General features: G+C 52.9%; 3 protein-coding genes across 10 annotated transcripts; 2 read left to right on the plus strand and 1 right to left on the minus strand.

Annotated features, from left to right (window-relative positions):
- Positions 1-37: 37 nt before the first annotated feature.
- On the minus strand, positions 38-16,571 carry Ntmt1 (N-terminal Xaa-Pro-Lys N-methyltransferase 1). Of its 6 annotated transcripts, none has more exons than XM_036185332.1 (4): positions 16,378-16,571; positions 3,001-3,189; positions 2,083-2,335; positions 38-681 (listed from the first exon to the last, which is right to left on the minus strand). In XM_036185332.1, exons 2-4 carry the CDS (start codon positions 3,160-3,162, stop codon positions 425-427), a joined length of 672 nt encoding a protein of 223 aa, XP_036041225.1. In that variant the 5' UTR covers positions 3,163-3,189; positions 16,378-16,571; the 3' UTR covers positions 38-424. The 6 variants fall into 6 exon arrangements, with proteins under 6 accessions (XP_036041225.1, XP_036041227.1, XP_036041226.1 ...); XM_036185334.1 differs by lacking the exon at positions 16,378-16,571 and adding an exon at positions 13,635-13,658; XM_036185333.1 differs by lacking the exon at positions 16,378-16,571 and adding an exon at positions 10,511-10,733.
- LOC118581359 (extensin-like) lies at positions 9,747-10,700 on the plus strand. Its single transcript, XM_036183397.1, has one exon. The coding sequence runs from the start codon at positions 9,747-9,749 to the stop codon at positions 10,698-10,700; it is 954 nt and encodes a 317-aa protein (XP_036039290.1).
- Positions 16,135-23,934, plus strand: C4H9orf50 (chromosome 4 C9orf50 homolog). Of its 3 annotated transcripts, none has more exons than XM_036185328.1 (7): positions 16,135-16,642; positions 16,767-16,851; positions 16,948-17,040; positions 19,949-20,109; positions 21,309-21,474; positions 21,589-21,730; positions 23,170-23,934. In XM_036185328.1, the coding sequence occupies exons 1-7, from the start codon at positions 16,204-16,206 to the stop codon at positions 23,392-23,394; spliced, it is 1,311 nt and encodes a 436-aa protein (XP_036041221.1). In that variant the 5' UTR covers positions 16,135-16,203; the 3' UTR covers positions 23,395-23,934. The 3 variants fall into 3 exon arrangements, with proteins under 3 accessions (XP_036041221.1, XP_036041222.1, XP_036041223.1); XM_036185329.1 differs by lacking the exon at positions 23,170-23,934 and adding an exon at positions 22,133-22,334; XM_036185330.1 differs by lacking the exon at positions 23,170-23,934 and adding an exon at positions 22,133-22,334 and having other exon boundaries at positions 19,997-20,109.
- The last annotated feature ends 1,900 nt before the right edge of the window (positions 23,935-25,834 follow it).

Genomic DNA, 25,834 nt, shown 5'->3' on the forward strand with positions numbered 1-25,834 from the left:
CTCCCCCCGCCCCCAGCATCACTCCAGACAGCCTGAGGCATTTGAGAACAGGGTTCACCCTTTTATTGACCACAAATACCTGTCAGGGAGGAGCTGAAGAGGCGAGAAAACCTCCCCTTACTCCAGGCACTGTCACCAGAGGATTGGGACTAGGACCAATCCTGTAAGTGGTACCATCCGGCAGGCACTGCGTGTGACTCTCCTGGCTGTCCTGGGTCAACAGTTTACACACTTCAAGTCTTGGCAGCCAGTCCTACGGGTGACAACTCAGCTTTCCATATGCCCGGGTGCTTTGGAGTGACGGGTATACCACCCCAGTCCACAGCACACCTTCCCAGGGCTTTTCCCTCCCCACTGGAGTCAAAGGTGGATGGCAGGTGTCTAGTGGCCCACCAGCTGCTGGCCCCGAGCTCTGGTCCTGGCCTCATCTCAGGGCAAAGCTGTAGACGTGGTAGATTTCATCAGGCAGGTTCTCCTGGCGCTCCTCAGCCAGGAGGCTGAGGCCCGCACTACGGATGATGCGGCGGACCACCTCGAGGTCACGGCACACACTGCTGTCCACGTCGTCCAGGATCACACCCTCCTGGGCCATGTTGTCTTTGATGACGATGATGCCGTTGGGGCGCAGGCCCCGCTTGCAGCGGCGCAGAAACTCAGCCAGGTGCTGATCTGTCAGGTGGCCTGGGGAGAACAGAGGTGTGTGGGCACAAACGTGTGCACATGTGTGTGTGTCTGCACCCCCAGCAAGCTGGCGTCTACCTTAAACCCTGTTTTATATCAGAGGCCAGAGTTCTGAAGTCATTCACACAAAAGCATATACACCGAGTCAGAAGCAGGGATTTAACCTGACCAGGCGCCTCCAGCCCTGACGGCTGCATAGCATACCACCCAGGCCTGAGGGTGGAGCTCAGAGCTCCCAAACGGAAGGGCCAGGCCCACACTGCAGAGGGGTGGGGTGCTCACGACTCCGCACGAGAAGGCACCTGCTACAGTGTCAGCAGCCCTGTGCATAGCAGTCCAGGTGAGTTGTGAGGCCAGGTACCCCCGACCCCCACTGCCTTTTCTTAAAAAACCCTGGCCTGGCCTGGCCCTGTACTCTCTGACTCCATCACTTGGCAGGAGGCTTTGAGTTCAAGGCCAATCTAAGTAAGCTACATAAGGAGATTGGGGGGTGTCATAATGAAAGGTAAGAATTTAGGGGCTGGAGAGATGACTTGGGTTAAGAGCACTGGCTGCTCTAGAGGACCACGATTCAGTTCCCAGCACCTACATGGTAGCTCACAACTCTGGAGGAATCTGATGCCGTCTTCTGGCCTCCTTGGGTATTGCACACACATGGTACACAGCCATGCAGGCACTCATATATAAACAGTTTAAATCTTCAAAAAATTCTAAGCTGGGGATGGTGGCCCACACTTTGAGGGCAGCCTGATCTACAAAGAGTTCCAGGACCGCCAGGGCTACACAGAGAAAACCTATCTCAAAAACAAAAACAAAAAAAAATTCTTTCTAGCTGGGTGTGGTGGTGCACACCTTTAATCCCAGCATTCAGGTGGCAGAGGCAGGCAAATCTCGTGAGTTCCAGAATGGCCAGGGCTACACAAGAGAAACTGAAAAATATCCTTCTAAATTATTCTTTTTTCTTTTCTTTTCTCAAGACAGGGTTTCTCTGTGTACCTTTGAGCCTTTCCTTGAACTCGCTCTGTAGACCAGGCTGGCCTTGAACTCACAAAGATCTGCCTGGCTCTGCCTCCTGAGTGCTGGGATTAAAAGCGTGCGCCACTACCGCCCGGCTCTAATTATATTTTCATTTAATTAATTTATTTTTACTTTTCATGTATATGGGTGTTTGTATTTGCATGTGTGTGCCTGATGTCTGCTGAGGCCAGAAGACGGCACTGGATGCTAAACTATAGTTGAAGATGGCGTGCGCCACCATGGGTAATATGAACCAAAGCCTTAACTGCTGAGCCACTTCTCTGGCTCCTAAGAATTTAAAAAGAATAAATCCTTCCCAGGCTGGTGGGACACCTGAGTGGTGGGGGCCGCGGCGAGCCTGGGGAACGGCAAGGGGGCTCTTACCTATGACCCACTGGATCCAGATCACATCATAGGAGTTGGGCTCTGGGCTAAAGTCCTGCAGCCCAGAGCAGAAGTAGTTCCTCACCCTCTTGCCCTCTTCCCCCAGGTAGGTCTTGGCTTTGGCCAGAAAGTCCTCTGTCACGTCCACCATGTCCACCACTCTGAAGAGCGGCAGGAGCAGGCGCTTGGTGATCCTTCCGATGCCAGCGCCACAGTCTAGGGCACAGGAAGTCCCCGTCTTGTTTGGTCCTTCCTAAAACACAGGGCAGCACATGACCCACGAGGCACTACCACTGCAGGGCCCTGCTCCTGAGTCCCAGGAAGCAGAATCAGGCTACTGCTCTGGCCTATCATAGGAGGGCAGGTGGACCTCTTTCTTTCTAAGGCTGAAGGCAGCTTCTGCTTCAAGGTCACGGCTAGAAAAACAGGTGCAGTTTCTCCTTCCGCTCCAGAGCCCCCAGGGTGACAGTGCTAAGGATGCAAAACTGCAAGCAGAGCAACTGCAGAGCATCATGGGAAGATGGCCAATGGGGGCGTGGGGGTGTGGAGAAAGGGCGAGGGCTTCCTGCAGGCTCACCCTGTGCTGCAACAAGCTGAGAAGGGGGGACAGAAGTCCCAGGAGGACAGTCACCACCCACTGCCCAGCACCCTCAGGCCCAGTAGGGGCTGTTCCCAGACTGCTCAGTTTGGGCACTACTGAGGCCTCAGTGCATGGCCAGCTCCTGACTCATGGCCCAGAGACAAAACTCACAGTACACACAAGTCCCACCCAATCACCACCCGACCCAGCTCTTCAGGGCTTGGTGGCAGCCACCAACAGCTGACCAGAGAACCTGCAGTGTGGTATGTGGACGTGGCTCCCCACACTGCCCCACCAGAGCCACAGCCTCTCCTGGAGAGGACATCAGACCTGCCTACCCTTAAAAACCTCTGCAGAAACTTCCGGGAGCTGTTGAGGTCGATGTTGGAGATGTGGCCATACCCCCCAAGCATGCCGTCCACCGTGGGCGGGATCTGCTTCCAGTAGGTCTTGGCCTTGGAATAAAACTGTTTCTCATCTCCAATCACCTCGCTTGTCATGATGTCACCGGCCACAGCTTTGCACCTCTGAGGAAGGAAGAGGAGAAGGATGAGGCACTGGACGCACGAAGCCTCTAGGATACTGTGTGAGGCCATCTGGAGAAAGCAACGTCCAGACACCTAAACGGACATCTACTTCTTAGACGACAGCCCAGCACCCCAGACATTTTGCAGAACTACCAAAGCAAGGGACCCTGTAGCCTGGTGTCTGGTTCCTGAAGCTATGTGACTCTTGACTTACAACCTGAAGACAGGCAAAGGACCCAGAGTAGGGTCCCGTGCCTTCTGCTAGAGGCCTGAGCAACTTCCATGCCTCCCTTGTTCCTCAGCTGTTGCTCAGGGAGGGCCAGCCCTTCATTCCAGAGCAGGGTCTCTGCCAGGTGCCAGGCTGCGTCCCAGGAAGCAGCAGGCAGGAGCGAGACACACACAGGACCCCAACAGTAAGGAGGACACAGCCAGAGGCCACTGAGAATCGGGAGGCATCCCCGGGGAGGGAGTGTAGGGCAGTGCCGACAGGGATGGGTGAACAAGAGTTGGCTAACTGAGGAGAAAGAGTCAGGTGGAAGGCTTAGCAGAGAGTGTCGTGGAGCCCTGAGCTCCCGAACACTGCAGGGAGCTGAGGAAAAATCTGGGAACAGAGCCGAGGGAACCAAAGCCACAGTCTAGGCCTGGCCCAGCCTGCCCTTCGGCAAAGCGACAAAGAGTTGGCGGCACCCACACGAGCTTGGCCTTGTGTTATTGAGGACACAGGATCACAACAGTCAGGAGTGGCTGGCCCTCTGTCCCAGCTACTGCAAGGATCTGATGTTCATGGTCCAGTATGATTGGAAAACAGGAAGCAGCTAAACAGAAAACAAGGGCTCCTCCATCTTGGTGTGGCTTCACAAAGGCTCATTGGAGGAGGAATCCCTTTCGTTTCCAGTACCGGGGATGGAATGCAGGCCTTACACCACTAGGTAACTCTCCACCTCAAGAGCCTTTCGCAGACTCTAAAGGACTCCTTTCTGAATGGGGGGCAGGCTGCGGCACAGTGGAAGTAGCATGGGCAGACAGGGCCAGAGTGCTGGTGGATGAGAAGCTGAGGAAGAGGAAGACCTTTGCAGAGGACCAGCCCCGAACTGCAGCCTGCCAGTGCATGCTGGCCGAGTAGCTCATGAAGCTGTCAGTCTCAAGCTAATCCTAAACTTGCAGTGCGCAAGGAAGCACCCAGAACTAGCCTGAGGGTGTCAGACAGTGGATACTGCAGCGGCTGTGCTAAAAGACCCAGGACAAGCAGCAGCAGCAGGGATGACGGTGTTGGCCGCTGCCAGCACCCATGTTTTCCCCAGAGTAGATACCACCATTACCCACTGGGCAGGAAAGGAAACCTGGGCACATGGAAGGTCAAAGAGCCCATGCACTACTCTTCCCACACAGGCAGCTTGTTCTAGAACACTGGGTTCATGGGACAGGACCCTGCAGCTCACACTTCACACTGGGCCCCAGCGCCATGTCTGATGGACAACGGCAGAGGCTCTTTGGAGGCAACAGTGTCTCACCCCCAGGGCAGCGCCTGGAGAGTCAGAGGGAAAGCTGGGGTCCCTCAGGAACATGGCCAGCCTTGCAGCCTCTCAGCCCGCCCACCTGGTTCCCACTATGATAGGCAGTGTCGCTGAGCACCAGAGTCCCAGCTCAACACCAACTGTCCACATGGGAATGCCGTAACAGAAGAGGAAACCCAGTGAGCAAAGAAAAGACCCACACCACAGAGGGCCCCGGGGGCTGCTGGGAGGTCTCTGCTAAGTACTTTTGTGCCTGGATGGAGAAGGAAACACAAGCAAAGTGGCCCCATTTGTCACGAGCCCCTGAGCACCACAACTGCACAACTGCACTTTATCACAATGGTTTGGAGCCAAAGGAAGACCCACCGCCACCCCACACTCCCAAGGGGCTCTTGGAGTAACAGGCTGGAGACCTTGGTTCTAAATTCCACACTCCTTTACCACAATGCCCCACCAGCGGCAGCACTGGCCCAGGGAAGACAGTGGCAACCTTCAGCTGTGAAGTCTCTGGCCCACAAAGGAATATGGAGACCTTTCAGTCTCCCGGACTGTTGTCACCTCTACAAGCAGAACCATACTGTGACTTGAGAGCCAGACTGGACAGGAAACACCAGCCTGAACATCACTGTGTACCTGGTTGGGGACTGACAGGACGACCTGGGACAAGTGGGCTGTCAGGTGCTTCTCCAGGCACCACAGCAACCATTCAATGCTGGCCCAGCAACCAGCCATGCCCCTTGCTACCTGCGAGTCCTAAGAAAATTTTCAGCTTGCTCTTCGAAGTTGCCCTCTTCAACACGGAAGATGATGACCTCAGAGCTTTGCTTGTGGCCCATGCAGCACACAGGCATCCAACGTGAAGTTTGCTCCTTAGCAGACAAACAGGAAAATGGAGCCCACCACAGAAGGAAGGTGCTCTGCCTGCCACTCTGCCCCCTTCCAGGCTGCCAGGTCCCATTGGGCCATGACCTGGCACACCCTTTGCATAGTGCTGGAGTCAAGGACACTTGCTAGCTGGGGGTAGAATGACTGAGGGAGCATCCGCAGCTGTGGCCATTTCTCCCTTTTGGAGGCTCCTACGCCACCCAGAACAGGCTGTCACCAACACCATTTTTTTCTTTACTCAAAGCCTATGGTATAATTCCTTTAAATGCCAAAGTCTCTTGAAAAAATCTAATTTACAAGAATCACCCTTGCTTCTATTCTAGGAAGCAGCTGGGGGTCGGTCGGGGTGGGGAAGCAGAACACATCCAAGCCGGGAAATGCAAGGCCAGGGCTGATTTGCTCTTACAGCTGACTTGTGAAGACACTGTCCGAACATGTCTGCTGAGTGACCTGAAGGCTCCTGAGAATTAGGGACATCAAGGAAAACATCCCTCACCCCCAGCCAGGCGGTAGTGGTAGTGGAGACAGTGCACAACTTTAGTTCCAGCACTCGGGAGACACTGGGAGTTCAAGGCCAGCCTGGTCTACAGAGTGAGTTACAGGACAGCCAGGGCTACACAAAGAAACCCTGTCTCAAAAATCAAAAAAGAAAGAAAAACGTCCCCCTACAACATGAAACTACATGGCCATGGGTAGGAAGGGTCAGGAGAGGGTGGCTATGTGTGTATGCTAGGCTAGCTCATGGGAAGACGGGCCTCTTGCTCATGAGACTGTCACTTGTACAGTCTGAAGTCTTGGAGTCATCTAGCCACCTCCCACTCCAGGACCCAGGGAAGAAAATGATGTAGGAATGTCACCAGAGGCCTTTACCACAATGGGTGAGCAGGAAGGGGAGAGGGGAGACACAGAAGGTCGGGAGGCTGACCACAACCACACAGGCTGGCAGTTTGTTTTGTCTTTTTGTTTTTTTGAGATCCCCAGTGCCTCTACCTCCCCAGTGCTGAGATTAAAGGTGTGCTGCACCACCACCACCACCACCACCACCACCACCACCACCACCACCACCAGCAGACACCATAAAAGGTTTCAATACAGGCTAAAAATGTGTCCGGCGTGGTGGCACATGCCTTTAATCCTACCATTCCAGATGTTGACACAAGTGGATCCCTGAATTCAAGGCCAAACTGGTCTGCACAGAGAAATCTTATCTCAAAAACAAAACAAAATAACAACAACAAAAAAAAAAAAAAAGAAAGAAAGGAAGGAAGGAAGGAAGGAAGAAAGGAAGGAGGGAGGGAGCTGGGCAGTGGTACCCATGCCTTTAATCCCAGTACTCGAGAGGCAGAGGCAGGCAAATCTCTCTAGGCTAGTCTGGTCTACAAAGTGAGAGCCTGTCAAAACAAGAAATGGCCCTCATTTGTGACCTGGAGCTTAGATAGGACACTTAGCTGGGTATGGTGTATTACATGCCTATATTCCTAACATTCAGGAGGCTGATTGAGAACTGTTCAAGACTAGCCTGAACTACAAGACTCTGTTTCAAGAAAACAAACAGTTCAGTTGGTAGAGTGCTTGCCTGATATTCCCAAAGCCCCGGGTTCAACCTCAGTACCCCAAAAAGTGGACATGGTGGTACGTAAAAATTTCAAACACAATTCTTAAGATCAAGTGAGGAAAATGTGTTTAAAAAACAAACAAACAAACAAACAAACAAACAAAACCCCATAGACCCTAGGAAGGTTCTATGAGGTCATATGACCAGTGAAACTGATGATCAATTTGGAAGAGACAAACACATCCCAGCAGTCCAGAGGTGAAAGCAGGGGGGTCAGATGTTCAGTCATCCTTGGCTACAGAGTGACTTTGAGGCCAATCTAGACTACATGAGACACTGTATCAAAAATTAAAGGAAGAAGAAACAACTGGATGCAGATGCACAGCTCCACAGCACAGCCCTCAACTGCCAGACAACATAAATGAATAAATAATAAACCAAATGCTTTCGTTTGTTTCTTTAAGACAGGGTCTTGCTATGTAGCTCTGGCTGTCCTGGAACTCACTGTGCAGAGCAGGCTGGCCTCAACTCAAAGATCTGCCTGCCTCAGATTGCTGAGATTAAAGATGTGCATCACAACTGCCTGGCTCTTTGTTTTTATTCAATGAGGACAGTGACACTGAACTTCATGGAAAGGCTGTGGTGATTAAATGTGCCCCTGAGAAGTCAGGCGATCCACAGCATATGCCCTCTTGAGTTGTTAGGTCTCAAAGGAGGTGCTGGAGAGATGCTTCAGCTGTGAGCACTGGCTGCTCTTCTCTGCATTCCACTTTGGGTGGCTCACAACCATCCGTAACTCCAGCTCCTGTGATCTAATGCCCTCTTCTGGCCTCCACGGTCCCTGCGCTCACATGTACGGCCCCAATATAAAAAGAAAATATTTCTTAAAAATCTCAAACTCGCCGGGCGGTGGTGGCACACGCCTGTAATCCCAGCACTTTGGAGGCAGAGGCAGGTGGATCTCTGTGAGTGCGAGGCCAGCCTGGTCTCCAAAGCAAGTTCCAGGAAAGGCGCAAAACTACACAGAGAAACCCTGCCTCAAAGAACAAAACAAAACAAAAATAAATAAAAAAATAAAATAAAATCTCAAACTCAGGGGGCTGGAGAGATGGCTCAGAGGTTAAGAGCACTGACTGGTCTTCCAGAGGTTCTGAGTTCAGTTCCCAGCACCCACATGGTGGCTCACAACCATCTGTAATGAGATCTGGCGCCCTCTTCTGTGTACATAATAAATAAATCTTAAAAAAAAAAAACTCAAAACTTTTTTTTTTCTTTTTTTGCCAGAGCTGAGGATCAAACCCAGGGCCTTGTGCTTGCTAGGCAAGTGCTCTACCACTGAGCTAAATTCCCAACCCCGCCCGGCTTTCAAACACAATTCTTAAGAAGATCAAGTGAGGAAAATGTGTTTAAAAAAAAAAAAACAAAAACAAAAAAACCCACACCCACTGTGTGGTGGTGGGCACGCCTTTAATCCCAGCACTCAAGAGCCAGGCGGATCTCTGTGAGTGTGAGGCCAGCCTGGGCTACAGAGTGAGTTCCAGGAAAGGCGCAAAGCTACACAGAGAAACCCTGTCTCAAAAAACAAAAACAAAAACAAAACAAACAAAAAACCCCATGCCCATAGGAAGGTTCTATGAGGTCATATGACCAGTGAAACTGATGATCAATTTGGAAGAGACAAACACAAGCTCTCCCTCCCTGTACACCCAGAACTAACTCACAGTTAAAGAGTCTGATCTCTTGATCCTATGGCTTCTGGCTTCCAGCAGAGCATTCCACAAGAACCTCCAACACTCCCAACATCACCCTCCCCACTCCAGTTTAGAGACAGGAAAACCAGCATGCTAAAAGACATGATGCGCCTTAAAACACCATATCGGAAACAGGAGCCACAACTAAGGGCAGGATTCAGGCTTCTTTTGTAGTTCTGGGCCTTCCTAGTGGTCCCTCCCATCTCACTGGGTGACCATCCCATGCATGCATCACTGCCATCAACTACACCACCCCAGTCAGGGCCTCCGACACCAGCTGTTTCAAACCCTTATCAAAAGGATAAAAGATCAAAATGATCACACAGTTGGTGGAGCAGCAAAGCCTGGGCTTTTCGAGATGGCAGTCTCCCCGCAGAAAAGGCTGACCTTGGCCCCAAGGGCTCACGACTGTCGCTGTGTCGGCCAGAGCTGGACTAGTTAAACATGATAGCAACCTGTGCAACTGGGCACTTAACCACGAGGACGTGGGCCGAGCACGGCGCCAATTCCCCCCACCAGCCTCGAAGTAGCTGCTTTCTTATCTCGGAGGGGAAACTGAGGACTGGAAAGGGCCTTTCAGTGGCTTAGAGGCGCGAGTGCCAGCCTCCGACAATGTGGCTTCCTCTAACCCGACTCGTGGTCACCACAGTCGTTGCTCAGGTCTGGTCGGTGGACTTCTCCGGGACACACACGTGGGGCAGGCCCGGGTCACTTGCCGATCGGGCCTTACTACTTTGAGCAGTTGGGGTGAGCACTTCCCTCCTCCTTGACCACGTCCCCTCCGTCCACCTCGCGCTACTCACCCGGGCAGGGGGCTCTCGGGATCCGAGAGACAAGAGTGAGGCGAGAAGGATGGCAAGGACCAGAGCCCAGGGCAGCCGCCACCACTCTACCGGACCAGACACCTCGCGGCCTCTGCCTTTGTCCGTACACGTCACTTCCCCGAGCCTGGAGGGGCGTGGACTCAAGTTCGCTCCGCCCCACGGCCGGCTCACCCCGCCCACGGCCGGCTCACCCCGCCCACGGCCGGCTCACCCCGCCCACGGCCGGCTCACCCCGCCCACGGCCGGCTCACCCCGCCCACAGGCGGATTGCCTTTCCAACCGCCAGATCGCCGAGTCCCACCGCCAGCTCACCCGGCTCCACCTCCAGATCGCCCCGCCCAAAGCCAACTCGCCTTTCTCCACGTTCAGCTCGCCCCGCCCCATAGCCAGCTCGCCCCGCCCACGGCACCTCACCTGGCACATCCAGCTCACCCTCCCCACTTCCAGCTCACCCTCCCCACGCCCAGGCGCCCCTCCCCACTTCCAGCTCACCCTCCCCACGCCCAGGCGCCCCTCCCCACTTCCAGCTCACCCTCCCCACGCCCAGGCGCCCCTCCCCACGCCCAGGCGCCCCTCCCCACGCCCAGGCGCCCCTCCCCACTTCCAGCTCACCCTCCCCACGCCCAGGCGCCCCTCCCCACGCCCAGGCGCCCCTCCCCACGCCCAGGCGCCCCTCCCCACGCCCAGGCGCCCCTCCCCACTTCCAGCTCACCCTCCCCACGCCCAGTCGCCCCTCCCCACGCCCAGTCGCCCCTCCCCACGCCCAGTCGCCCCTCTCCACAGCCAGTTCACCCGCCTGACAGCTCACTGCTCTCCTGAACGCACTGTCCCGCGGGTTCCTAAACCCAGTTTTTTGCCTACACGGAAGGCCCTCCCGGACTTCAAGATGAAGGATCCGCAGCTGATGATATCTCTCGAACTAAGCACCAGTTTACTTAAGGATATATCTTTCCTTCGAGACAGAGTCCGACTACATAACTGAGTGCTGGCCTTAAGGTCCGCGATCCTTCTGCATCAGATTCGCGGTTGCTGGGGTTACAAGCATGTCACGCGGGCCACAAGGCTGGATTCTTTTTTTTCGGGGGGGGGGGGTTGAGACAGGGTTTCTCTGTGTAGCTTTGTGCCTTTCCTGGAACTCACTCTGTAGCCCAGGCTGGCCTCGAACTCACAGAGATCCACCTGCCTCTGCCTCCTGAGTGCTAGGATTAAAGGCATGTGCCACCACCGTCCTGGCAGGGCTGGATTCTTAAAAACCAGCGTTTGTGAGAGTTTTCCACTCTAAAAGAGGAATAAAGACCATGGTTGCTCACATCCACCCATCTCAGCTAATATCCTAATACACCAACACAGAAAAGAAAAAGAAGGGCTGGATATTTAGCTCAGTGGTAGAGCGCTTGCCTAGCAAGTGCAAGGCCCTGGGTTCAGTCCTCAGCCCCGACAAAATAAAAATAAATAAATAGCTTTGATAGAGGCAAGAAGATTCCCCTCCAGAGGACTGCCCTTCCCTATCCATTCATAGACATTCTGCAGCAGTCTTGAAGCAGTGTGAAAGAAAGATGAGCTTGCTGCATGTAAACCTTTAACCTCAGAGTTCTAGTCGCCTTTTCTGACTGGTGGATGTAAGGATTCAGCCACTATGCTCGGAGGGTAGGATGTGTAGCATTTGCGGGCTCAGGCTTCAGCCCAGCGTTTGCAGTGGGTTCCCAGGCAATGAAAGCTATGGTAATATTTTCACCTTACGCTCACCTCTGTCAGCCAACATCCTGATGTCAGACATATCTATAATGCCTCCCCTAGGCTCTGCATACAGGAGGTACTTTATGTTGTGTCTGCCTTTATGTTCTCAAAAGTCAGCGACTTGCTCGTAACCCACAATGGCCTGGAATTCATAGTGATCCTCCTGCCTTTGGAATGCTAGGATAAAAAGAATGCACTACCACACCCAATGTGTGTGTTAATGAAATAAAAGCTATGGAGACTTGGGAGACTGAAAACCACACGCATCCTAAATCTGTGTACATATTATTTGGTACCTGCTCTGGTTTCAATAATTTTAAGAGCTATTCACCACTATGCAGTGGCGAGTGCTTACAGTCCTAGCATTTGGGGGGTGGAGGCAGGAAGGCCAGAGGTTAAAGATCATCCTCTCATATGTAATAAATTTAACACCAGCCCACTGTTGCTCGAATTGCTAAATGGTCTTTTAATTAAAACAAAAAACAAAAAACAAAACAACAACAACAAAAAAAACCCAGAGCCAGCTATTGGGTAAATGCTGAAAGATCAGAGAGACAAAGGAGCAAGCCACTGCCACGTCTCACCTCGCCAACTCCACAAATCCTCTGTTGCCAAAAAAGCTTTAGTTCCTGTCTCCTCATGCCCTATATACCTTTCTCCGCCCAACCATATCACTCCCTTCCTAGTGCTGGGATCAAAGGTGTGTGTGCTTCCCAAATACTGGTAGAAAAGGCATGAGGTCTCAAGTGCTGGGATTAAAGGTGTGTGCCATCACTGCCTGGTTTCTATCTAGTTTAATCTAGTGGCTTGTTCTGTTCTCTGATCTTCAGACAAATTTTATTTAGGGTACACAATATAGCCCACACTACCTGAGATCTCATCTCAGAAACAAAACCAAAAGCCAAGGGGATGGAGAGATGGTTTGGGGCTCGGAAGTTAAGGATGCTTGCTGCAGGTGGGGTGGTGGCACATGCCTTTTATTTTATTGTATTTTATTTATTTTTGGTTTTTCAAGACAGGGTTTCTCTGTGTAGTTTTGGTGCCTTTCCTGGTACTCGCTTTGGAGATCAGGCTGGCCTCAAACGCTCAGAGATCCGCCTGCTTCTGCCTCCTTGAGTTCTGGGATTAAAGGAGTGTGCCACCACTGCCCAGCGGCACATGCCTTTAATCCCAGCATTCAGAAGACAGAGGCAGGCAGATCTCTGAGTTCGAGGCTAGCCTGGTCTACAGAGCAAGTTCCATAACAACCAGAGCTACACAGAGAAGCCCTGTTTTGGGGAGAGGGAGGAATGTTTGTTTCTTTTCCAGATATGTAGAATTCAGTTCCCAGGCAATCTGACCCCTTCTGGACTCAAAAGACACACACACAAAGAAAATAAAAAATAACTAAAAAGTAAAATTTCTGAGCTAGGTGTGGTGGTCCATGCCTTTAGTCCCAGAACTCGGGAGGCAGAACCAGGCAGATCTCTGTGAGTTCGAGGCCAGCCTGGGCTACCAAGTGAGTTCCAGGAAAGGCACAAAGCTACACAGAGAAACCCTGTCTCAAAAACCAAAAAAAAAAAAAAAAAAAAAGCTAAGGAGACCCTGTCTTAGAAAAAAACAACCAAGAAGAAAGGAGTTTAAACCTAGACGCCCGTCAACTGAAGAATGGATTAAGAAAATGTGGTACGTATACACAATGGAGTACTACTCAGCAGAGAAAAACAATGACAGCATGAAATTTGCAGGGAAATGGATGGAACTAGAAAATATCAGCCTGAGTGAGGTAACCCAAACCCAGAAGGACAAACATGGTGTGTACTCACTCATAAGTAGATACTAGATATAAAGCAAAGAACAATCAGACTGCATCCCACAGAATCAGGGAGGCTATATAGCAGGGGGACGCTAGGACGACTGTGGCTTATAATAAGTTTTGGTTTTACTCAGTTACTGGGCATGCTTTAGTGAAACATTTCACTATTGGGATAAGAATTTGTACTGTATGTATCAAGCTGATGATAGATAGATAGATAGATTGATAGATAAAAGGAGTTTCTCTTCCCCGCTTTATTTCCTGAGGAAACGTGTGCCTCCATCCCTCTGAAGTGTGTTACAGAAAATGGAATACGTGTTTCATGATGCCTCTTCTACACACGTGAGTGATACTATGTTTTTTAATTATAAAGTTATACCATACCTGGGTATACTTGTCTCAACTGTATCCTCATCCCTCAACCTGAGTTCTGCACTTCCATGGGCTTCCTCCAGCTCTCTCCCAACCATGACTCACTGGCTTGTCCATCTGTCTGTCCTGTTGGCTCATGGAACTCCCAGGAAGAAGAAACCTGTCATCGGCATCACACAGCTAAGAGAAGCAGAACATGAACTTGACCTTGGTTCTTGGATTTCCAGACCCATTGTGTTCTTACTGTCCTCTGAGGGTAGGACTGACAGGAAGCTCTCCCCTTCCAGCTCAGCCACGTGCAGCCACTCTGGGTCTGGAAGAGCGGCTGTACTCTGGATTAAGCATGGCCGTCCTGGCCAGAAGTGCCAAGACCTCCGTGGGTGTGGCCCTGACACCCAGGGCCACACCAGCCCCACCCTAGTCCCCAGGCCACAGTGCCTATTGCTCCCCAGTGTCTATGGGTGAGAGCGGATCACAATGACTCCAAGAAGACTTGCAGGTACCTGGGAGGGGCTGCCAGAGGCAGCAGGTAGGAAGATGGGCTCTCCCAGCAAATAGCCCACCTGTTGGGGGGCTCTAAACTCACAGGACCTTCCAGGGCCTCATCCAGCGTACCACACACGGTGAGTGTGTTTAGAGCTGATGACAGTCTAAGCATAGGATATGTTTAGGGAAAAAGCAGGCCTGGAGACTGCCCCAACCCCCCCCCCCCCATCCCCTGTCCAGGGTCAGCTGAAGGATAACTGGGCTTTCCTCCCTCATTGGGAGTTTGCTCAAAATGTGTCTTGACTGTGGATGTGGCTTGATGGTGGAACACTGTTCTATGCTACAGCAGGCTCTGCCAGGCCTTCCGTCTCATCCCCAACATTGGGGAGGGGGCAGTAAAAAACGGTTTTGGCTCTGCCCCAGATCCACCGTTAGAGGCTAGGCTAGGAGGTGGGAGAAAGTCACATGTATTTGCAGCTTGTTCCAATTCTGAGAGCAGGCTGCCAGATCCACATTGAATTCTACAACCACTGGGGCTCCAGCCTTCCCAGGCCTCTCTCCTCCATGGCTTTCAGTCATGGGTGAGCTGCAGGTGGTAGCCCAGGTTTGTAATCCCAGAACTTGGAAAACAGAGGCAGGAGGGCAGTGGAGTCTAGGTAGGGAGACCCTTCCTCAAAATGAATGAACAGAGAGCAGGTGCAGCCGTGCCCTACTCTGTAGTCCTGAGACCTGTCTGGGAGAAGTTTTCTGGTTGTCCAGACTCAAGGCTAATAAGGAGTGGAGACAAAACTCCAAATCATGATATATTTTCGAGACGGGGTCTCAGTCAACCCAAGTTGACCTTGAACTTGGTGTGCAGCCTGAGTTTATTTTTTGTTAATTTTGAGACAGGTTCTTACTATGAATTTGTATGTAGATCAGACTGACCACCAACTCAGAGATCCTCCTGCCTCTGCCGCCACACCCAGCAATAACCTTGAATTTTATTGTTTTTCAAACAATAAGATATATACAATGTTCTGCCTGCATGTATGCCTGCAGGCCAGAAGAGGGCACCAGGTCTCATTATAGATGGTTGTGAGCCACCATGTGGTTGCTGAGAATTGAACTCAGGACCTCTGGAAGAACAGCCAGTGCTCTTAACCTCTGAGCCATCTCTCCAGCCCCCTGGCTGTCTTGGAACTCACAGAGACATAGCTGCCTCTGCCTCTCAAGTGCTGGGATTAAAGGTGTGTGCCATTACCACCTGGCAATAGCCTTAAATTTAGGGGATAAAAAAAACAATTTTTTTTCGGGAGCTGAAGACCGAACCCAGGGCCTTGTGCTTGCTAGGCAAGCGCTCTACCACTGAGCTAAATCCTCAACCCCGAAAAAATTATTTTTTTTTGTTTTGTTTTTTTTTTCGAGACTGTTTCTCTGTAGCTTTGGAGGCTGTCCTGGGACTCGCTTTGTAGACCAGGCTGGCCTCGAACTCACAGAGATCCACCTGCCTCTGCCTCCCGAGTGCTGGGATTACAGGCACGGCCCGAAAAAGTAAATTTTATGTGTGTTTTGCCTACATGGCCGTGCACCACGTGTTGCCTGGTGCCCTCTGAGACTAGAAGAGGGTGCTGACCCCCCTGGAACTGGAGGTTGAAAACTGTCTTGTAGATTTTGGGAGTCAAACCCTCGTGCTCTCGCTGATCCATCTCTCCAGCCTCTGCCTCCAAAATTCTGGGATCACAGGCATTTGCCGCCACGCTCAATTTCTCGCACATTCTAGGCAAACCCTCTCCCAACTGTGCTAAATGATAAGAAAGGCGATCTTGGGCCCGCAGGTGCCTGCGCCCTGTACTGTGCCAGGCGCCCGGCGTGTACTAGCTCACGTCAACGTCACAGCCGCCCCCAAAGGGCTGGCGTCCCCGCCGTCACCGTCTTTGCGCGCGGGCACAGCAGGGAGCGGACACAGCAGGGGATGGTCCTGCCCGACGAGCCAGCTCCGCTGCCCCTACCCGGCGCTATGGCCTGCGGGCTGGCGCGCCACCTCCCCGCGGTCCCGCTCGCCCCCGCGCGTCCCCCCGGCGCGAAGATGTCCTGAGCTGAGCTCGGACTTAAGATGTCACGGCGCCAGCCCGCAGCGGGGACCCGGGCCAAGGAGCCCAAGGGGTGTCCCAACGGGGCCGCCCCCCGCCGCTGCACTCCGCTGCTGTCCCGGCTGTTCACGCCCGACCTCCGTACCGGGCGAGAATCAGCCGGCGCGTGGTGGCAGGACTGCGAGCGCCTGCCCTACCTGTCCCCCGGGATCCCGTACGGGCCGCGGGGCCGCGGGAACCTGCGCGCGCTGCTGCTGCCGCCGCTGCTGCCGTCTGGCACGGCCCAGGGGCCGGGGGCCCGGGGAGTCGGGGGCCGGGGAGCGGGGGCTCGGGGGACACCGCAGCCCGCGGCCCGCGACAACCCTGACACCTTCAGCGTGCTGCTGGGAAAGTTTCTGCCCACCAAGTTCCGCCACTTCCTGCACCAGCTGCGCACGAAGTGTGCGGAGCCGGAGGCGCACCGTGAGGCCACCGGAACCGGGTGGGGTGGGGACTAGGGTCCCCAGTGAGGACCATCTCCAGCTCACTGCGCTTTCCTCCTCTTCCCCCTTCTCCTTTTCTCCCCTCTCCTCTTCTCCCCTCCCAGCACCCTCAGCGCCACAGTACCCCAAGGGTGCATCAGAGCACTACCTAGATTCGTGTCCCAGCTGCTCGTTCCTCCCAGACCTGTGGTGAGTGGAGATATCTGCTTGGTCAAGGAGGGTTTGCCTTGGTTGCTACCGAAGTGGGGCTCTGCTCCCATCAGCTGTGACCTCTTTGTCTTCAAGGGACCAATCATTGCACTCTGAGGACAATTTTAGAGAGAAGCCTATCCTGGGGCCCCCAAGAGGTGAATTCATCACAGCCAGAAAGGCCAACCCGTGAGTAGTAGCTGTGAATACACACATATGCTATGTAGCTTTGTGAGCTGACTCTCTCCTTCATGTGTGGAGGGTGTGGGTCGGACAGGGGTCGCTAGGCTTACCTGTCAATCACCTTTGCCCATTGAGGCATGTCATCTCCCCAACCCATGAGTTATGGGGAGCTGGAGGAGTAAGGCATTCCTTTGCTCCCTCATTTCCAGTCATTAACTAATGGATTTACCATGTATCCATTGATCCATTCACCTATCCATCCTTGCATGCACCTTACCAAGAACTAGAAGCTACTGTGAATATCTCATACATCTATCCATCAAGGGCATCTATTGGCCATGAACCTGTAACTGCCCCCAGAGAGTCAGATTTCTATCTGTTCACAAATTCTCCCTGGTTATAGCTGCCCAATAACTACCCTTTCATTCACTTATAAACCCAGGTGCCAATCACCTCTCCCTGAGTAATAAAGCTACCAGCAAGCTTACACATCTGTCTGTATCAGCATCCAGCTACCCACCCTGAGATTCAGCCCCTCGGCTCAGAGCCTGTCATAAATCCCCACGGCTGCATCCTTCTCTCATGTCCTATGGTTACCCATTTGTGAAGTTTTACTGTTTATTTATTATGTGTGTTAAATACTAACATAAAGACAAAGAAATGGAGGGAAGGAAGATCCTGGGGCACTAATGATGCTTCCCTCAACCTGAATACTAGAGAGCTCTTAATGGAGATGGGGGAAAAACAGCTTTAAACAGGCAAGAACAAGGCTAAAGAGCAGCACCGTCTGGGAGTTCAAGGACTAGAGAGCTGGTGTGGCAGGGTGGTCTTTAAAAAAATTCTTTATGTGTTTTTTTAGGTATGAGTGCTCTGTCTGCATGTATGCCTGCATCAGATCTCATTACAGGTGGTTGTGAGCCACAGTGCTGGGAATTGAACTCAGAACCTCGGGAAGAGCAGCCAGTGCTCTTAACTGCTGAGTCATCCATCTCTCTAGCCCCAGTGGTGCATATTTTTAGTGTCAGCACTCAGGAGGCAGAGGCAGGCAACTCTGTGAGTTGGAGGCCAACCTACATAGTGAATTCCAGGACAGCCAGGACTATGCAGTGAGACTCTGTCTCCATAAATTAATTTAGGGAAGGAAGGACAAATGGACCGAGAGCATGCATACCCAGAAAGCATACTATTACTGTTCTATCTGTACCCATGGCAGACAATACTAATGGATCCCTACTCATTTCTCTGTGAGCCTCAGAACCCTTTCTGACACAGTTCTCCAGGATCAAAGTAGAGACTAAGGGGGTGGAGAGATGCCTCAGCCATTAAGAGCACTGGCTGCTCTTCCAGAGGACCTGGGTTCAATTCCCAGCAACCACATGGTGGCTCCCAACCATCTGTAACTCCAGCTCCAGGAGATCTAACACTCAGACATACATGCAGGAGAAACACTAATACATACAAAACAAAAATAAGTAAATCATTACAAAAAAACATAGATTAGAGTTGGACACTTATTTGTATGTAACATTTCCTTGGTACATTAGATCACTCCAGTGATCTTCCCTAGGCAGGGAAGCTATGATCTCACACTGGCAGGCAGAGCTAGGAGATGCCTAAGCTTGGCCCTGTGGCCAGGACAGAGATGAGGTTTGTGTGCATCCAACTGTGGCCTAAGTGAGCCCAAACACCTATAGCCAGGTTCTACCCTAGGCATCCCGGCTGCGTGGCTCTTTGATGGACAGATGAGAACCACACCTCTGCATTCACAAAAGATGACACAGGATAAGTGGATACAGATGTGTAAATATGTGTGTGCCCAAGGTGAAAATGCAATGGGCCACTTCCAAGTGGCCAAGTAACCAGGCTTGCAGCCCAGCCCCTGAGGGAGAAGTGAAAACACCTTTTCATCCATGACATACAAATAGACAATGCCCTTTAGGGAGCACAACCCCATGACAGGCCGTGTTCCAGGTGCTTCCCCACATGGGGTGTTCCACTCTCCCAGCTCCTGTGACGGCGGAATGATCCCGCCTATAACACAGCATATGACCGGAAGGAGAAAACTGAGAAGTGGAGCCTTGAGGACAGTGTGCCCCAGCTCATACGGCCTCGGGGGCATAATGGAGAGAGACAACCGTGGAAACAGCTTGAAGCTAGAGATGTTTCCTCTGCCCGGCATCCTCTCGGCAGGAAGTTCTTGCAGTCCACCCCACCTCTTCACTCCAGTCCTGAGGAAGGGGTGGGGCACCATGATTTCCTTATTTTTATCTACTTATTTGTCCCCGAATGATCTCACATAGCACTCACTGTGGAACCCAGGATGACCTTGAACAGCTGATCCTCCTGCCTCGACCTCCCAAGCGTCCCACAGGTCACTGTGCCTGGCTTGACCTCCATTTCACAGATGAGGAGGCAGGTTGCAGTGTGTTAGGACCTCTTGCTTCCTGAGTGCAAAATCCTGCCCTCTGGCATGTTTGAGTGACAGCTGTGGACCAGAGAACTCTGTGCCTCAGTCTCCTCACCTATCACTGGGAACGGTACCAGGGCTTCATGGGCACTGTGCAGGTTTGATGGGATACAGCACGTTACACTGTAAGCCAAAACAAGCCCTTGGAAAAGGCCAGCTAATGTGCCTAGAGCATATCATCTGCCACCAAGCAAGAGCAGATCTTCCAAAGATTTGGGGGATGTGGTGTGCACATGTGGCCTAGTGCCTGCAGAGGCCTGAAGAGGGCCTCAGCTACACCTAGAGACGAAGCCACTGGCAGTTGTGGCTGACAGTTGTGGGTGCTAGAACCAAATCCAGGACTTCTGCAAGAGCAGTAGTACACGCCTAATCACTGGGCATCTCTCCTGCCCCGTCCAAGATCTTCCAGGAGCCCTAGCTCCCATACCCTCTCATCTCCCTCAGCAGACTCCACAGCACACAGGTCCCCAAAGTGAAGACTCTACTCATTCACAGCCCCTCTGGAGAAGGCTCCAGGCCTCGCAGACGCTATTGTCCTTTCCGGGTGCGGTTTGCTGACGAGACCCTGCAGGACACGGCACTCCGCTATTGGGAGCGCAACCGTGCAGGTGAGGGGGTAGCTGCTTCTAGAGCCTGAATTCCAGAAAACTCCTGCCAGGGGTGCAGAGGTCAGAGGCTGTGGCTCTGGATCCTCAAAGAGCCAGCAGATGTCTAGACTCTGAGAAGAGGGAGTCTGTTCTCTTGAGAACCTGCTGCAAGGGTCCAACAGAGAAATTCAGAATCCCCGGCGGAAGTGGGGTCTCCACTCTCAGGATGAATGCAGTGGCGGACACTTGGTTTCCTTTGACACTTCTGACTGGGTGGGAGGAAGCAAGCAGAATAATGAGGAAGACAAGCGGTCGCCACACACCCACTTTCCCGATACTTGGGGCTCAGTGGCCCCCGGTACCTCACTTTACCACTCAAGAGTTAAAGAAGCTCGGCTTCTGGCTAGTTATATTTTGTGCATGTGTGTGTGTGTCAAAAATATAATCTCAGCTAATGGATTTAAGAGCTCTTGTGCCTAGGACTAGCAATATTGATTTATTGTTGTCTTTTTTGAGACCGAGTCTCATTTATCCCAGGCTGTCCCACTACATAGCCAAGGATGACCTTGAAATATTGACCCTCCTGCCTCCACCTCCCAGCTGCTAAGATTGCAGGCATGTGCTACTGCTACGTCTCACTTCAGCTTCTGGTTATTTAATTGATGAAAAAACTGAGGCAAAAGGTGTTTGTGTAAGAGCCATGTAAGCCTGGAATAGAGGTCAGGATGTTCCAGAAATCCAAGATCAGGCCAAGCACTGGGGCCATACCCCCTGGCACCACGACTCAGCGTGTGCTTTCTCAGACTTCCCTGTCTGAGGCAAACCTTGGGAATCTCAGGTTCTAGGAAAAGCACCCTGAGACACCCCTCCCTCCATCTCTGGCAGATTCTTGGCATCCTCTCTGGAATTTCTGTGGTGGGGTGCCTGGCCCTCCCACTTTAGAAAAGGGGATCCACTGGGGGTTGGAGCAGGAGTAGAGGCATGGCAGGGCACAGTTTACCACACAGCAGCAACAGTCTCGGTGGTAGTTTTAAAACCCAGGACTTCTCTGGAGGCAGCCAGAAGGCACTAGGGAGCCTGTGGTTGCCATGGAGACAGGGCTCTGTCTAGCCTTGCCAGCCAGAGGGAGGAGAGAGGGTGGGGGCGTCGGTGTGCCCCTCCCCCGGGGAGGGGACAGGGAACTCACTCTGCTCCTCTCTCTCTCTCTCTCTCTCTCCTAGTCCGGCAGAATATCTTTCCATGTGAGCAGACGGCTTTGCCGGCTGTGTCGGTGTCAGAGCGGGTGCTTGGAAGTGTTGGGAGATGGCTGGAGAGTCTGCCCAGAGCCCTGTGTCCCAGGGCCCAAGACACTGTGGCCGGCTCCTCATGCTGGAACTGCCCCCAAGTGTGAGGCTCTGGGTAGAGGAAGAGGAGGGTTGTGGCCCAGGCCCTCCAGGTACAAACTGTAGATGGGTCTGGGACTGGGGGTCACAAAACCATAGACTCCTATCTCCCCACCAGGTCAGCTCAGGAACCACAGCTCTACCTTTCTGAAGATGCAACCATGAGCAGCCGCCTACCCTTCATCTCCAGGGCCACCACCTTGCCAAGGCCACGGGGAGGCCTCAGAACCTTCCTGGACACCCCTAACACTATGGAGCAGGTGGGCAAATTGCCCTGTCCCCGCAACCAGAAGCTGGTGGACAGCCCAGGCAGCTGGCCACCAGAAGCAGCAGCCCTGAATGACTGTAGGGGACCCTGAGTCACCCACGGGGCTTACTGCTTGGCCTTATGTGGCCCAGCCTCCCTCAGTGAGGAGCCCAGCAGGCAATGGGGAGGAGATGCTTAAGGCAGGCCATTAGCTGCTCTGCTGCTAGTGAGTGGGTGGGCTGTGCTTCAGCCTAGGCCAGCTGCAGAAACACCTGAGCCCACCCACCCCCACCCCAGGGAGTGGGGGGGTGGGGGGCTGTCTCATCCCATCTGGGTCTTGGAGGACCCGTGTCCTCCCTGTCTCCTCCCTGAGGTCCCCTTGGCAGTGCCCAGCTGGGCATCCTTCTCACTCTAGGAGTCCTTTCTGCCCAGCTTGGTGCTGCAATCCGTCCTGAGGAAAGACCACCCTAAGGGCTACCGGCTCTTGCCGTCCACAAACCGGCAGCAGGCTCAGAGGTGGATGCCTGCCGGAGGCCCAGCCCAGGGGTGTAACCAAAAGGCCAGGCAATGAGAAATGTGCTCCCTCACCCCACAAATAAACACACCTCCCAGGTGGCTGAGATGGATCGCTAGGTCTCCCAATACAAGCCACTCTGGGTGCCTGATTCGGGACCACTTGGGGTTCCTGGGTGGGTGGGGGGTAAGGATGGAACCACATCTGGGATGAAGCTGAAGAGGGTGAGGTATTGGAGGTGGAGAGACAGGGCATCCCAGGGGCTCAGCCCGATCCAGGGAATGCTTTTCTGGGCGGTGTCCAACTCACTGCACAACCTCGAACCCAGATCAGTTCACACCTGAAGTAGACCCCCAGCTATTATCTTAGCCTGGGGCAGTGGAGAAACAACTCAACTCCTTCCTGTCTGTAGTGCCATCTTGTAGAGGGTGAGGGTATCCAGACCCTAGCCCAGGAAAAATAACCCCGTGTGTGGGCAAACCTTAGCCGCCTTAGCCTGATACAGTGTTCAAAGCCACATGGGGAAGTGGCCCCAGACGAGATGGCAGGCATCTCCTAGAGCTCATTTGCTGCATTAGCCGAGCCACCTCCATACACCTGGGTGCCCTACCACACCATGTCCCAACCCCTGGAGGAAACTTGGGAGCCTCCCTCCCTCCCTTTGGAGTTTCCGCCTTGTCCTTGTGCTCTGGCCAGGTCTTTATTGCCACCTACTGGCCGGTGAAGAAACAGCTCGGACTCGCTGCGGAGCTTGGTCCTAACCGGGAGGACAGGATGCTAAAGCGGGGTTGGGCTGGACTGGGCTGGTCATCTTAGGGACCAGGAGGGCTGGGGAGGGCGAAGGGCTGAAGAAAGGTAGATCTGGACTTGCGACGCGATGCAGCAGCGTCCCCAGCGCTGGGCTGGAGCTTGGCTTGGTTCTCTTTCTGGGCTTTCAGGCTGCGATCCAGAACGAGGGCTCCCAGTTTCCCCGGAGTGCTGCGGGCCGCGGGTGCCCTCTCTGCCTCGGTTTCCCCGGCCGCCTGCAGCGCCGCGTCGCGCCGCGCGGGGGCAGTATTGGCCTGGCTTTAGGCCGCAAAACTTCATCTCTCGCCCAGCATCGGAAAGTTTCCTTAGCGCGGCGCCCACTGTGGATTCCTGAATCCCGGGTTCCCCGCGCCTGACCGTGGGGAGCCTGGCTTCCAACCTGAGACCCGGGACGTGGCCACCATGGAGAATCTGAGAACTTATGGAACAGACCCACGCAGGGAGAGGGACTTGGACGCTGAAGCAGAAAATGCAGAGGCATGAGGCACACAACACACACACACACCACTACATACCACCTACACTACAGAGACCCCACACACAGGATGCCTCGGGGACAGAAGCAGGACACGGGGAGGCACACATACACCAGAGACCCCACACACAAAGAACAGCACATACATACCACCCGGAGACCCCACACGCAGGGAGAACACCACAGACACACACACCACAGCAATGGAGACCCCACACACAGAGAACATACCACACATTCACAACAGATGCAGCCAAGGTATACAACACACAGTAAACACACTATATGCACACCATATATAGACCCCATGCATGGAGAAGCACACCACACAAGACTACACATACCACATAGCTACTCCACATATATGGGGACACACCACAGATACACATGGACATGGAAAGGCACACAACACATCATATACGTGGAGAAACACTGACGCAAAGGCACTCCCACACATACCACAGAAACACACCCCCCCCCCCACATACACACATACACACATACACACAGGGAAATGCATGCAAACCACTGGCAGGCACATCACAAACACACACACACACACACACACACACACACACACACACACATACACACACGAGCACATTGACACATCGGACCATACACATGGCACACAGACACCACACCCACCCACATGGAGAAGACAGGCATGCATACACCAGAGACACCACACACAGAGTGCATGCCACAGAATCACAGAGATAACACACTTCAGAACATGTGTTGCTCAGTGAAGCATGCACCATGGACCTCTGCACTGCCAGGGTCCTGCAGGCCCTCAGAGGTGTTATCTACATGACAGCTATGACATGCCAGTTCATGTGCCGCTTGAGCTTAGGTGGACAAGAAGAGGCTGGGAATGCTGAGGCAGGGGAAAGACCCTTTTCAGATGACTTAGTCCTAGGTCTTCCCTCCTGGGAGTGATTACATTCTCTTCCCAGAGTACTCATGGACCTATTGGTCTGTTTTGTTTGGTGTCTGTGTGCTGTGAGCTTTGGGGCCTGTCTGCCCTGCCCCAAAGCTCCTCACCTCTCTCATCCTGTCCCTGACCACCACAGGCCATCTCTCAAGGCAGGGGAGCTGGGTCTGTTGGGGTGACAGGTGGTGTCCCCTATGCAGGGTGGGACAGGAAGCTCTGCTTCTTTCTCTGGAATGTTCCCTGCCTTGTGAGCCTCTGCATACACGGGAGGTGGTTCCTTAGGCCTAGAAGTGAGGGGTGTTGCTTTTGCTATGTGGGGGGGATCTGGGTCCAGCCCCCCTCAGCCTGGGGCTGGAAAGATGGCTCAGTGGTTAAGAGTACATCCTGTTCTTACAGAGGACCTGGGTTCGGGTCCCAGTGCCCATATCTGGCTGTTCACAACAGTCTGTAACTTCAACTCCTCTTCTGGACTCAGTAGTCTCTTCACCCACATTCAGTTGTGAGCACCACACACACATGTACACAATTAAAAGTAATTTTTTTTTTTTCTGACACGGTTTTTCTGTGTAGTCCCGGCTGTCCTGGAACTCACTCTGTAGATCAGGCTGTCCTGGAACTCACAGAGATCCTCCTGCCTCTGCTTCCCTCTGCTGGAAAAGATATGTGACACTATACCTGGCTTTAAAAATAAAAATCTTGGAGAGGGAATGAAGCCTGGCAGTGTTGGTACATGCCTTTATCTCAGCACTCAGGAGGCAGAGGCAGGCAGATCTCTGTGAGTTCCAGGATAGCCAGAGCTATCTACAGAGAAACCCTGTCTTGGAAAACCATAAATAAATAAGTAAATGAATAAATAATTTAAAAAAATAAATCTGTATCTTCAAAAAAGAGAAACTTCCTCTATGGGCCTGGAGAGATGGCTCAGCAGTTAAGAGCACTGACTGCTCTTCCAGAGGACCTGGGTTCAATTCCCAGCACCCACATGACAGCTTACAGCTGTCCGTAACTCCTGTTCCAGGAGATCTGACACCCTCATACAGACATACATGCAGGCAAAACACCAATGTACATGAAGTACAAATAAATAGTATTGGTGAAATTATTAAGGCCACTCCACGTAGTTAAAAGGGAGGTTTATTTTGTGGGGTACTTACAAATGAGGGGGTAGGTTACAGGGTCTGGCAAGGGTATAGCACAATCCGGCGTTGTTCTCTGGAGAACTCTGCTCGGTCTACCTCCAGCGTCCAGAGTCCGGGAACCAAGAGCGTGAGTACTTCCCGATCCTTCGTCTTCCGCTTCCTCCTCTGCCCCGCCTTGTGGGCGTGACCATTACCAAAGCCTCAGTGGGGGTTGGAACTTCCAGGCCAATGCTGGGATGGCTACC

The sequence above is a fragment of the Onychomys torridus genome, chromosome 4, assembly GCF_903995425.1.
Source record: "Onychomys torridus chromosome 4, mOncTor1.1, whole genome shotgun sequence".
Classification (NCBI taxonomy): Eukaryota; Metazoa; Chordata; class Mammalia; order Rodentia; family Cricetidae; genus Onychomys; species Onychomys torridus.